The sequence below is a fragment of the Danio rerio genome, chromosome 13 (assembly GCF_052040795.2).
Source record: "Danio rerio strain M-AB ecotype USA chromosome 13, GRCz13ab, whole genome shotgun sequence".
In the NCBI taxonomy this organism is placed as follows: domain Eukaryota; kingdom Metazoa; phylum Chordata; class Actinopteri; order Cypriniformes; family Danionidae; genus Danio; species Danio rerio.
The window spans coordinates 40,169,745-40,184,318 of NC_141033.1; the positions used below are offsets into that span (position 1 = coordinate 40,169,745).

Consider the following 14,574-nt stretch of genomic DNA (forward strand, 5'->3'; position numbering starts at 1 on the left):
TAACCAAATCATAAATAAATAAAGATAAATTACACACAAATTACCACTTGTCAATCACTTTTTGCATGCGACTGAATAGGCAGAGTGATCTGTGTCGTTATAATGGCGTCGACAAACTTGGTTGGTAAAAAAGGTATCTGAGTATCTGAGGATTTCACTAAAATTTCTAAGACCAAGCATGAAAGCGAAAGATTGAAGCAGTGTACTGATGCTGTGACTGACTGCTGGAGCTCAGATGTGCGCATACTCTGCTGTGTGACAGAGTGCGTGAGATCACGTGATGAGCATTTTCAGCAGTATTGTCTGGAAGAAGGGCTTTTCAAAAATGCTAGATGAAACACAAGTGTGGACGTGGATCGTTTTCGTTCTAAAATGTCATTTTAAAACTAAGACTAGTGTAAAATTAGTGTAACATACATTAGTGTGTATTTTTTGTGTGTATTCATCGAGTTGCCGCCGCGACAGGGCCGGGCCAGGGGATTGCGATGCTGGCTCAGCATTGTGATGTCCATTGCCATCAGCAATGGATGATGGCATCGTCTATCAACCCAAGCCATTCAAGAGAATATAAAAAAAATAAACTGATTTTTTTTTTTATATGAATCAATATATTTTTTTTATTCAAACCTCAAATTAAATGTAGTTTAAGACGTAATTATAGTATTACTAATAATAACAATGATATGCAAAATAAGTATACTGGTCTAAAAAAAGAGTTTTATATTATATAATTTTTTAATATGAATCAACAATTTATCCATCAGATTTTCTGTGTATATATTACAATACATATATTGATTATTTTTTTTAAACTTATTTATAAACAACAACAATACAAAAAAATACACATAATAAAAGATATGCTTAATATGTTTTTGCAAACCCTGAAACATTTTTCAAGATTGTTTAATAAACGAAAAATACTGGAGTTTCTGTCTTGGTTTGATCTGCATTTCTGCCAGAGCTGTTGTCAATATTGCCTGAATTTATGGTATTGTGAATGCTGAAAAGTAATAATAATAATAATAATAATAATAATAATTCCTTACATTTATATAGCCCTTTTCTAGACTCTCAAAACAATTTACACATTGGGGGAAATCTCCTCATCCACCACCAGTGTGCAGCATCCACCTGGATGACGCAACGGCAGCCATATTGCACCAGACCGCACACCACACAGCAGCTGATTGGTGGAGAGGAGACAGAGTGATGGAGCCAATTATGATATGGGATGGTCAGGAAAGCATGATGGACAGAGGCCAGTGGGCAAATTTGGCCAGGACGCCGGGGACATCCTGGGATTTTTAACGACCACAGAGAGTCAGGACCTCGGTTTAACGTCTCATCCGAAAGACAGCACTCACAGAGCAGTATAGAGTCCCCTTCACTAAACTGGTATGTTAGGAACCACACAGACCACAGGTTGAGCGTCCCCTGCTGGCCTTACTAACACCACTGCCGCTAGCAACATAGCTTTCACATGTGGTTTTCCATCCAGGTACTGACCAGGCGCAGCCCTGTTTAGCTTCAGTAGGCGACCATGTGAGAGTTGCAGAGAGCTAGTTGCCAGCTACAGTAAAGACCGACTGACCGACCTTCTGTCCAACCAGAAAAGCGATATAAAAATGTAAGGAATTATTATTATTATTATAAATGCCACTATTAGTCAAATTAAAATGTCCTTGGCAAATTAATTCATTTATTTTCTTGTCGGCTTAGTCCCTTTATTAATTTGGGGTCGCCACAGCGGAATGAACCGCCAACCTATCCAGCAAGTTTTTACACAATGGATGCCCTTCCAGCCGCAACCCATCTCTGGGAGAGTCATTGGCAAATAAAAGGATTAATTTAAAAATAGATTTAAAGCAATAAATCTTCCCCTCGGATGCACACAAGCACACCCACCTCAGGACTCCATGTAGGGAAGCTTTCTGTGACGTCACTGTTGTCATAACCCTGGTTGTCCATTGCCAGACTCCTCTGTGGGGTTTGCCGTCCTACGCTGCCCAGGCGACTGCCGTCATCTCTGGGTAGAGCCTCCAGACCGTCCCCTGTGTCCTGGGAGCCCACGGAGATCTGCTCCGCCATCAGAGACAGCGGGTCTGTGGGGGTCCGGCCCTCAGGAAGGGGACTCTGGGATAAAGGGTCTCTCGGCTCAGACCCTACACGTCTCCTGGATGTGAGAGGGTCTTGAAAACTCTGTACACTCTTTCTCTCGGCTTCTATAGAAATAATGAACAGAATTATTTCATATGATTGTGTTTGAAAGTGAGTAACACTTTAAAACAAAATTACAGACATTAGGATGGAAATAGCAAGATGTGCACAAAATCTTAAAATGTACAAAGACAAATGCATGTGCTTAACTGAGGCAAATACTGTACATTTTATTGCAATAAGACAACAACAAAACACCAACTAATAAAATCAAAGCTGAACAAGTATTCTTGCTTGGGCTTAGTTAAGATGACGTGTTATTTTTGACGTGCAGTTTTTCTTGATTGCTTTGATGCAGCCGTCAACTGAAACTCCACATTTTTAAAACAGTTTACACACAGGCCTAAACAGCGGCACTCATGGTCAAAATGCACATACCGTGTCAAAACATTTAAAATATGCAACAAAAGCTAGTTTTACCTTCAAACTACACAACTTGCAAACAAATATATGAGCTCTTTCAATTAATCATTACACAATAGACAACAAAATACAAAATACAGAACTTAATTTGAATCAGTGCACCATTGCTTGTCATTATAGCCTATTGTCAATACCATTTGTTGTTTTTATTTGGGCTGTCAAATTTGCCTTTTTTGCAAAGAATTGGATCCAGAATAAGAAACTAATTGATTAAATTTACATTGAATTCATGATGTTTTTCAAACTGTGGCTAAAAACTGAAATACTGTAAAAAAAAAATAAATAAAAAAAAGACAAAAGTAATAAAATACTGTAAATTTAAGAGAAAACATGTAAACCAATATACAGTCAAATCTATTGGGAGTATAGGACATAGCCAGTATTGACCTCCTCCATCCATGCTGGCACAGAACAACATAGACCTTCTACACAATGACAAAGGGTTTACACATTTGCAAGACCTGTCTTCTACTCTGCTGGGATAGTGATAATGAAAATGAAGTGGAACCTAGTTTCTTTAACCAGGTCAAAGCAAACAAGAAAAACTTTTTAATTTATAAATAACAACAATACAAAAAATACTCATAATTAAAAAAAAATATATGCTTAATATGTTTTTGCAAACCCTGAAACATTTTTCAAGATTGTTTAATAAATGACTGCCACTCGAGTGGTTACAAACCGTTATAAGATTGATTCTTCCTTCTGCTAAACATGAAGACATTTTGAAGAAAGCTGAAAACCTGTGACCATTGACTTTCATAGTAGGAAAACAAATACTCTACAATTCAATGGTTATTTTTATAATATTTTCTTTTGTGTTTTATAGAAAAATACAATACTCATAAACAAGTAAAGGGTGAGTAAACAATGACAAAATTAGCATTTTTAAGGGCAAATTATCACTATATACACAATTATCCTTTTAAAACAATAAAGTTTTTCATTTTTTTTCAGTGGCTTTGGTGCATTTCTCAAAACACTATTTACATTTGCACAACAGTTAATGCATTTCTCAAAAACAATTAGTACAAACAGCAAAACCTAGCTGATAACCTGCAAAAAAGTGTGTCACTTGCTCAAACTGGATAGATCATTCCTCAAAAGCAAGTATTCATGTCAATGAAAGAGTCAGTGTCATCAAGATGAAAAGTCCTGACACCATTGTTTATGAACAAGATAGTCAAATGGCTTTGTCATGTTTTCATTACGACAGTTTACTCAATACATTTTTCCAATGCAAAAAAGTCAGATTTTGGTGACACTTCCTGAAAATGCTCAAGACAGCATTATATACTATTTGCACAGCCATTTGAAAACTGCAGTCTTCTCCTTTGGCCTTAGTCCCTTATGGTTGCGGGGTCGGTTCTTTAAAACAAGCCATTTTTGACTTGTCCATATTATAACGACTTTTTTACACATTCCGGCCGGCCTGTCATCTGGGCCTGTCACCCTCATACACTCACACTCTCATACACTACAGACAATTTAGCCTACCCAATTCACCTGCAGCATGTCTTTGGACTGTGGGGGAAACCGGAGAACCCAGAGGAAATCCACGCGAACGCAGGGAGAACATGCAAACTCCTCACAGAAATGCCAACTGACCCAGCTGAGGCTCGAATCATTGATCTTCTTGCTGTGAGTCGACAGCGCTAACCACTGAGCCACCGCCCCTCCCTTAACATTTACCAAATGAAATTTTATTGACCCTCTGACAGATTTCATAATTGCAAGACGAGCTCCTCTGACCAATCCGACTCCCCGGAGTAGATGATAATGATAGTAATTTAGGTCTTGAAGTGCTTGTACTACGTGACTCTGTGCATTTCACTGAATGAAGTCTCTTTCAGGGCACAAACTGTTCCACTCAGCAGCAACCAATTAACTGCAGACATATCACCATAGCGACCAGAAAAGACGCTTTTCCATGGCAACTAAAAAAATATAGCTCCATACAGGAAGAATTCAATTGACATGAGCAACCGGTTAGAAGCTGATTTGAGTTCAGAAATATCTCAGCACAACATACAGTCAGATCAGAGATGTTGACGGAGCAGCACATTTATAAATATTTATAAAAGGCGTTTGGGTTTGAATCATTAAATATTTATTGTGTTTTAAAATGTTGAGGTCTTACTTTGTTTCTAGAGAATGTAAGTTATTTATATATTATATTATATTATATTATATTATATTATATTATATTATATTATATTATATTATATTATATTATATTATATTATATTATATTATATTATATTCATTCATTCATTTTCTTGTCGGCTTAGTCCCTTTATTAATCCGAGTTCGCCACAGCGGAATGAACTGCCAACTTATCCATTAGATTTTTACGCAGTAGATGCCCTTCCAGCCACAACTTTGTCTTTGGACTTGAGCATGTATTTGGACTGTGGGGGAAACCAGAGCAGAAACGCCAACTGAGCCGAGGATCGAACCAGCGACCTTCTTGCTGTGAGGCGACTGCACTACTTACTGCACCACTGCATAATTCTACAAAGACAGAATATAAAATAGTATAATATAATATAATATAATTAATATAATATAATATAATATAATATAATATAATAAAATATAATATAATATAATATAATATTATTTTGTATTATATTATATCATATTATTTTATATTATATTTTATATATTATATTATATTATATTAATTATATTATATTATATTATACTATTTTATATTTTATATATTATATTATATTACATTATATTACATTATATTATATTATATTATATTATATTATATTATATTACATTATATTATATTATATTAATTATATTATACTATATTATATTATATTATATTAGGCCTATATTATATTATATTATATTATATTATATTATATTATATTATATTATATTATATTATATTATATTACATTATATTACATTATATCTGGGTTTGGCCTTATTCAGCATTTTGCTTTGGCACAGTTCTATTTAAACATGCACTTTATCATGTTGTTTGTCACAGTAGTTTTTGCATACTACCGTTTTAACTAACATTTTAATTTAGCTTTTGTTTTTATATTTTATGTTTTTATTTTAGTAATTCAGTAATATTGTTTGTTTCATCATTTTTTTCAGTCATAATATCAATATACACAGTGCATCCGGAAAGTACTCATAGACTTTTTCCAAAAAAAAATTATGTTACAGCCTTATTCCAAAATGGATTAAATTTATTTATTTCCTCTACATTCTACATACAAAAACCCATAATGACTATGTGAAAAAGATTTATTTGAAATTGTTGCAAATTTATTAAAAATAAAAAAACCCGAAAAATCACATGAACATCAATGTTCACAGCCTTTGCTCAATACTTGGTTGATGCAACTTGGGCAGCAATTACAGCCTCAAGTGTTTTTGAATATGAGGCCACAAGCTTGGCACACCTGTCTTTGGGATTTTTTTCCCATTTCTCTTTGCAGTACCTCTCAAGGGACTCAAGCTCAATGAGGTTGGATGGGAAACGACTGTGTACAGCTATTTTCAGACCTCTCCAGAGATGTTTAAAAGGATTTAGGTCCTGGCTCTGGCTGGGCCACTCAAGGACAATCACCGAGTTGTTGTGAAGCCATTCCACTGACATTTTGGCAGTGTGCTTTGGGTCATTGTCTTGCTGGAAGATGAACCATCCCCCTAGTCTGAGCACTCTGAAGCTGGTTTTCATTTAGGATGTCTTTGTACATTTCCCAGAGATGGGTCATGGCTGAAAGGGAAGTTGGCAGTTCATATCCACTGTGGCGATCCAGGATTAATAAAGGCACTAAGCCGAAAAGAAAATTAATGAAGGAATGTCTTTGTACATTGCTGCATTCATCTTTCCCTCTATCCTGACTAGTCTTCCAGTTCCTGCTGCTAAAAAACATCCCCACAGCACGATGCTGCCACCACCATGCTTCACTGTAGGGATGGTATTAGCCTGGTGATGAGCTGTGCCTGGTTTTCTCCAAACATAATACCTGGCATGCACTTCAAAGAGTTCAATTTTAGTTTCATCAGACCAGAGAATTTTGTTTCTTATGGTCTGAGAGTCCATCAGATGCCTGTTGGCAAATTCCAGGCTGGGAAAGGCTTCAGTCTGGCCACTCTACCATACAGGCCTGATTGGAGGATTGCTGCACAGTTAATAGTCCTTCCATAAGGTTTTCCTCTCTCCACAGAAAAACGGTGGAGCTCAGACAGAGTGACCGTCGAGTTATTGTTCCCCTACCCGACTAAGGCCCTTCTCCCCCGATCACTCAGCTTAGATGGCCGGCCAGCTCTAGGTGGTTCCAAACATCTTCCACTTATGGATGATGAAGGCCACTGTGCTCATTATAACTTTCGGAGCAGCAGGTCTACAGACAGTTCCTTTGTCTTCATGCTTGGTTTGTGCTTTGACATGCATGACACATGAGTGGTGATGGCAGCTTAAACAAGGTAAAGTGATTGAAGTCACATGTGTAAAAGAGGTCGGTGGGCTGAGCCCAGAGCTGTGCTCTCTCCTCATGCGTGCATGCTGTGACATCACGAACAGACTCCTATAGAGCTCGTACTTGATCATGCGCTGATCATGAGCACAGGCAGCCAATCAAAACGCAGCTTAGGTCTGCTGTACATTGAGACTGTTAACTGGTTTCATTCTGATCAGACAGAGAGAAAGGTTGCATGCTTTGCTTTCCGCCTAATTCCAGTCAGTTTTGTGTGCGTCAATGATGAGAAGTAAGTGTTTATGCATCATTTACATACCTGTTACCACTGTTTTATCATTATAGTATTGTATTGAGATTATTGATTTATGCGCGAGCTCGTAAAGAATCGCGGACTGCCGCGGCTAGTAGTAGCGATCTTTTATGTAAATATAATTGCTTTAAATGATAATACATACATCGCCTATTAAATCCATGCTTTTTGTTATATTTCCGCCTAAGTTAAAAGCCTGTTAATAGTGAGAATTATTATTTTATATACGTTTATCTGCCTTGCTTCATCTGCTTTGCTCATGCATGTCAGTTATAAATGTATATTGTAGTTTAGTGTTGTGTATAAGTATTTCCACTTGTTACTGTTATCCTTATTATCTAAATTTACTTATTAATGTATATTTTCTTTCCTTTGTTTAGACCACACACACACACACACACACACACACACCAAACACATACACAAAGTGTGATGGACAATAAAGAGCTTTAAATGGGGTTCAAGTCTCCGTGTTCTTACCGGCACTCCATGGCGACGATCAAATTCACCTAAGAACCAGCTAACTCCTCTACAAAATTGGTCCTTCGAGCCGGATCTGGTCGTTACCATGGCAACCCCAAAGTCAGCCCCATCCTCTTCTCGACGTCCACACAGAGTGATCCAGAGACCTGCCTACTTAGATGACTACATAGTCAATTATGCTGGAAACCCATCTAGCCATCCAGTTGGACCTAAAGAGAAAGCAATAATGACGTCAACCCCCATCACTACTAGTCAATCATATGGAACTGCTGGTTCATCAGAGGACTTTATGCAGCAGATGATGGAGATTACAAAACAGCAAAGTGAGACAGCAAGGCGCCAAACAGAGCTCTTGGAGAAAGTCCTGCTACACAGTAGCCTTCAAGCATCCACCCCCTCCTCACGAGCATCATCACGGCATCAGACACCTCGGACCCGAATCCTGCAATCAGTGGAAAAGGGACAGCCGACATCTGAAGTAAGCCCTGATGTTGTTAGAATACAGTCCTCTCCCTGGCCACTGCCTAATAATCCCCCAACTGTGGAAGAGCTTTCTCAGTCGCTGAGGATAACCCACCTCAGAGACACCTATTTCCAGTCACCCCCACCTGTAAGCAGAGAAACCACCTTAACGTCACATCAGTATGCCACACCCTATAGCAGCTCTCCATTAGACCAAATTAGAACCCATCAGCACAACCAAGCAGAGCCATGGACTAAACCACTGCCTCCTCTCCCTGGACAGCAACCCATCCAAACCACCCAGCCACATTTCTATAACATACCACCTGCAGCTGTCCACCCAGTACACAGCCGGTTCGTTTCAGTGACTGAGCCAATGCCACAAACGTCATACCAAGCTACATCTCAATTTAGGGCTAACACTGTACCCTATGCACCTCCTCCTCCCTCATACTGGAGTCCAACAGTGGAAGGGCCCACCTTTCCAGATTTTTACAAAGAGGACAGAGCTCAGTATGTGGAACTTAGGATGGCTTTGGATAATTTGCTCCACCCTCAAATACCAGAGAATTATAAGTACTCCATCCTCCTGAAGCATGTGAAGGTACCTAATGCTCACAGACTAGTGTTAGCACATGCAGAATCAGTCACTCCTTACACAAATGCCATGCAAGCCCTCGACAGGAGGTATGGCAGGCCCTACCAGTTTGTGCTGAGAGAAATAGAGACATTGGAGAACCTCCCAGCTATTCGTGCTGGTGATGAGCGGGCATTCGATGAGTTTTCTCTCAGAGTCCAAGCAATAGTCGGCATGCTTAAAGCCCTCAAGGATGATGGTATTGAGGAACTGCACAGTGGGTCAAATGTTAAACGACTGTTGAACCGTCTTCCTCGATCACAACAAACTGAATTCAGGAGGCATCATCTCAAGAGAAACCCAGATAAGACAAAGTTCTCTCTCCTTGAGTTTGCAGATTGGCTGCAGCTGGAAGCTAACTGCTTAGAATTTGACCCAACTGATACCACCAGAACTCTAAATCGAGATCAAAGAGCAGTCACTCGACAACAAACCAGGCAAACCAGCATACTGCATGGTGTTAATCAAAGACAGACTACAGAACAGGTAACCAAACCCACCATAATACAGCAGAAAGCACCTAACAAACACAAACCTGTCTGTCCATACTGCAATGCGGAACATTACCTCAGCCAGTGTACCGCCTTCAATACATTAACTAAGGAGCAGATTGTGGGTTGGATTAAAGAGAATAAACGATGCTGGAAATGTGCACGTTTACACATGGCTAAAGACTGTGACCTTCAAAAGCCTTGCCACCTGTGTCAAGCCAAACATCTCTCTGTGCTCCATGACATAAATCAAAGGAAAGCTGAAGTTACCAATGAAAGCAGTAGTTTGTATAACTCAACCACAGAGACTCTGTACCTAGACCAGCCACGCTGTGGGGGCAAAGTCTTTCTAAAGGTTGTCAAGGTTACACTTCATTACCAACAAAAGGCTCTGGACACATTTGCAATACTTGACGATGGCTCAGAGCACACCATTCTGCTTGCCACCGCTGCAAATCACCTTGGTTTAAAGGGCAAACCAGAACAGTTGAACTTACGGACAGTACACCAAGATATCAGGACATTACATGGCACATCTGTATCCTTCTGTATATCCACTCCAAGTAACCCTGGTAAGAGATATGCCATTCACGGGGCTTTTACCGCAGAGCAGTTTGGATTAGCAGAATACACTTATCCAGTGAGTTCCTTGCAGAAAAGGTACAGACACCTCAGGGGCGTTCCCATACCACCCCTGCACAAAGCTTGTCCCCTGCTGCTCATTGGTTCAGATCACACTGAGCTCATCACACCAACTGAACCAGTGTTATTGGGTCCACCTGGAGGTCCAGCAGCAATCAGAACTTGCCTTGGCTGGGCTTTGCAAGGCCCCTCCAAACATGTACAAGAACAACTCCCAATTTCACAGTGCCTGTTCACATCTAATTGTTCTCCATCCGCAGAACTTTATCATCAGATTGAAAAGTTATGGCAGATGGACATCCTGCCGTACCGAAGTGAGAAAATTGTAGTAAGGTCACAACAGGACCAAGAAGCCTTGAACATGCTCGAGACACAAACAGTGCAGGTGAAAGTGGATGGAATTGACAGATATGCCACCCCACTTTTAAGAGTCAAAACAATGACTTTACTCAATGCCCCCAAAGAGGCTGTAATGTGCCATCTCCGTAGCACTGAACGCCGTCTGACAAAGGACCCACCATTAGCCCTCAAATATCAAGAGGAAATCAAAAAACTGGAGAATGCTGGTTATGCCACTAAAATACCACCTCAAGAAGCAGCCCAATCTACAGAGTCATGGTATCTGCCCCACCACATTGTGACACACAATGGAAAGCACAGAGTGGTGTTCAATTGCTCTTACACATACAATGGAGAAAATCTGAACAAGCAGCTGTTGCCAGGACCAACATTAGGCCCCACTCTCCTTGGAGTGTTAATTCGCTTCAGAGAACATCGAGTCGCCATCAGTGGAGACATTAAAGGGATGTTTCACCAGGTCCGTCTGCTCCCCAAAGATAAACCCCTTCTGCGGTTCTTGTGGCGGGACCTAAACCCAGAAAACCCACCTGATGTGTATGAGTGGCAAGTCCTTCCATTCGGCACAACCTGTAGCCCCTGTTGTGCAACCTTTGCCGTTCAGCGACACGTTTTTAGCCATTGCCAACAGGGTGACAAGCTACGACAGTCAGTTGAACATTCCTTCTATGTAGACAACTGCCTACAAAGCACTTCATCTGCAGTTGAAGCCCGTGAACTAATTGATGGTCTAAGGTCCATACTAGCCTCAGGGGGTTTCGAAATCCGTCAGTGGGCAAGCAATGAGGCCACAGTGGTCAGACATCTCCCTAAAGAGGCCAAATCAGAGAATACTGAGCTGTGGATTTCTCAAAGTCAGGCAGACCCCCATGAAATGACACTGGGACTTAGCTGGCATTGTGTACCAGACACCCTACATTACCGTCGCCGCCCGCTGCCCTACCAGGAGGTAACAATGAGGAATATCTATCGTGTCCTTGCCAGCCAATATGACCCACTAGGCTACATCATACCCTTCACAACAAGGGCCAAAATCATTGTACGTCAACTGTGGGCAAAAGAACGAGAATGGGATGACCCCCTTCTACCATCAGAACTACTGCAGGCCTGGCAGAATTGGGAGGCCGAACTGAATCATCTTCCAAAAATTACCATGCCCCGTTGTTATGTGTCGGCCACTCTAGACGTTCCAGAGGCAGAACGAGAGCTCCATATCTTCTGCGATGCCTCTGCAGAAGCTTACGGGTCAGTAGCATACCTTCGCACTGAGCACCAAGGCCAGATTGAGCTGGCATTCATTCATGCAAGATCTAGAGTGTCACCCAAAAGGCAACAATCTGTACCCAGGCTCGAACTGTGCGCCGCCCTCACTGGAGCACAGTTAGCCAAGCTGCTTCATAATGAGCTGTCACTCAAGATCAAAGACACATTCTTGTACACTCAACAACCGTACTTACCTGGATCAAATCAGAATCTTGCAGATTTAAAGTTTTTGTGGGGACTAGAGTAACTGAAATACAAGAGCTCACCGAAGGTTACTATTGGCGGTTTGTAGATTCAGGAAACAATGTTGCAGATGACATCACACGTGGCAAATCCTTGCTTGAACTGTCCCAACCCAACAGATGGAGTAAAGGGCCAGATTTCCTCTATCTACCACCCGTTAGCTGGCCAGAAAGCCCTTCTGTAGAACTAGATGCAGACCTGACTGAGCTCCGTAACACAAAGTTTTGTGGTCTCACCTTGGATGGTTCTGGATCATCACTGCCAGATGCCAACCAATTCTCCACCTTTGAAGAACTTCTGGAGGCCACTTGTAGGTCCTTACATGGGGCGGCAGGAGAAACCACTGACCCAGAAGCCATACAGTACAGACAAGCTGAAACGGATTTACTAAGGCGAGCCCAAACAGACAGTTTCCCCTCAGAGTATAATGCCCTTACAGCTGGTAAGCCAATCCCATCATCAAGTCGTTTGCTTTCACTATCACCTGAGTTGGATAAGACAGCTGCACTCATCCGTGTTGGAGGACGATTACGGCAAGCCCAGCACTTGTGTTACAGTACTGTACATCCAATAGTCCTGGATCCAAATCACCCAATTACCCGACTCCTCATAAAACAGTATGATGCCAAACTCGGTCACCCTGGTCCAGAAAGGGTCTTTGCTGAAATGCGAAGGTATTACTGGATCCTCAGAGGGAGAGAAGCAATACGGCGCCATCAACGTTCTTGTGTCGAATGCCAAAGGTGGAGAGCAAAGCCCAATATCCCAAAGATGGCAGAACTCCCTCCAGCCAGACTTCGTCTCATGAAACCGCCTTTCTTTTCCACGGGAGTAGATTGCTTTGGCCCATTCCTTGTAAAACGAGGAAGGAGCAATGAAAAGAAATGGGGTATTATTTTCAAGTGCATGACAACACGCTGTGTGCACTTAGATCTTCTGGCCAACATGGACACAGACTCCTTTCTAATGGCTCTCAGACGCATGGTTGCTCGACGAGGAACTCCCTCTGAAATACTGGCAGATCAGGGCACCAATTTTCGAGGAGGAGATAAAGAATTGCAAACTGCATTTACAGCCATGAGTCCCGATCTCCAAGCCCAGTTAGCAAAACAGAAAATCCAGTTCCATTATAATCCTCCAAATGCTCCACATTTTGGAGGTATGTGGGAGCGAGAAATCCGCTCAGTCAAAGCAGCCTTACGCACCATAATAGGACCCCAAACTCTCACAGAGGAAGTACTCAGAACACTCCTTATAGAGGTTGAGTCTATACTCAATGCAAAGCCACTGGGTTATGTTTCTTCTGACCTTGCTGACCCAGATCCTGTGACCCCAAATTACCTGTTGATGGGGCGGCCAGATGTGTCACTACCACAAGTCATCTACCCAGAATCTGAGATCCTTAGTCGGAAAAGATGGCGGCACTCACAGGTCTTGGCCGACCAGTTCTGGACGAGTTTCATTAAGAATTACTTACCCACCCTGCAACAACGTCAGAAATGGATGACAGACACCAGCAACCTCACACCTGGAACAGTCGTGATGATAATAGATCACCAACTTCCTCGAGCCTTGTGGCCTGTCGGCAAAGTTGTTACCACATACCTCGGATTGGATGGTCGTGTTCGTTCAGCAACGATAGAAGTCAAAAACAAACAATATCATCGTCCTGTGGCTCGTCTTATCACTCTGCCTTCTATTCCAGATGATAACCCTACAACGGACTAAAATGGCAAAGGATGATTGTACATTTGCATAGCAAATGTAGGGGCGGCTGTAAAAGAGGTCGGTGGGCTGAGCCCAGAGCTGTGCTCTCTCCTCATGCGTGCATGCTGTGACATCACGAACAGACTCCTATAGAGCTCGTACTTGATCATGCGCTGATCATGAGCACAGGCAGCCAATCAAAACGCAGCTTAGGTCTGCTGTACATTGAGACTGTTAACTGGTTTCATTCTGATCAGACAGAGAGAAAGGTTGCATGCTTTGCTTTCCGCCTAATTCCAGTCAGTTTTGTGTGCGTCAATGATGAGAAGTAAGTGTTTATGCATCATTTACATACCTGTTACCACTGTTTTATCATTATAGTATTGTATTGAGATTATTGATTTATGCGCGAGCTCGTAAAGAATCGCGGACTGCCGCGGCTAGTAGTAGCGATCTTTTATGTAAATATAATTGCTTTAAATGATAATACATACATCGCCTATTAAATCCATGCTTTTTGTTATATTTCCGCCTAAGTTAAAAGCCTGTTAATAGTGAGAATTATTATTTTATATACGTTTATCTGCCTTGCTTCATCTGCTTTGCTCATGCATGTCAGTTATAAATGTATATTGTAGTTTAGTGTTGTGTATAAGTATTTCCACTTGTTACTGTTATCCTTATTATCTAAATTTACTTATTAATGTATATTTTCTTTCCTTTGTTTAGACCACACACACACACACACACACACACACACACACACCAAACACATACACAAAGTGTGATGGACAATAAAGAGCTTTAAATGGGGTTCAAGTCTCCGTGTTCTTACCGGCACTCCATGGCGACGATCAAATTCACCTAAGAACCAGCTAA

General features: G+C 41.1%; 2 protein-coding genes across 3 annotated transcripts in view; one reads left to right on the forward strand and one right to left on the reverse strand.

Annotated features, from left to right (window-relative positions):
* The window catches only part of syt16 (synaptotagmin XVI), a 46,832-nt gene that overhangs the window by 10,069 nt on the left and 22,189 nt on the right, over positions 1–14,574 (reverse strand). For both annotated transcript variants that reach the window (XM_087279652.1, XM_087279651.1), the window contains exon 4: positions 1,909–2,225. In XM_087279652.1, the coding sequence (XP_087135778.1) occupies positions 1,909–2,225 (317 nt within the window). The remainder of the gene's footprint in view (positions 1–1,908; positions 2,226–14,574) is intronic.
* Positions 7,308–12,849, forward strand: LOC148679109 (uncharacterized). Its single transcript, XM_088651163.1, has 2 exons — positions 7,308–7,389; positions 7,791–12,849. Exon 2 carries the CDS (start codon positions 7,979–7,981, stop codon positions 11,990–11,992), a length of 4,014 nt encoding a protein of 1,337 aa, XP_088507289.1. The 5' UTR covers positions 7,308–7,389; positions 7,791–7,978; the 3' UTR covers positions 11,993–12,849.

Excerpts from the sequence above, each read along its gene's own strand:
- LOC148679109 (XM_088651163.1), top strand. The coding sequence starts at position 7,979 with ATGGCAACCCCAAAGTCAGCCCCATCCTCTTCTCGACGTCCACACAGA.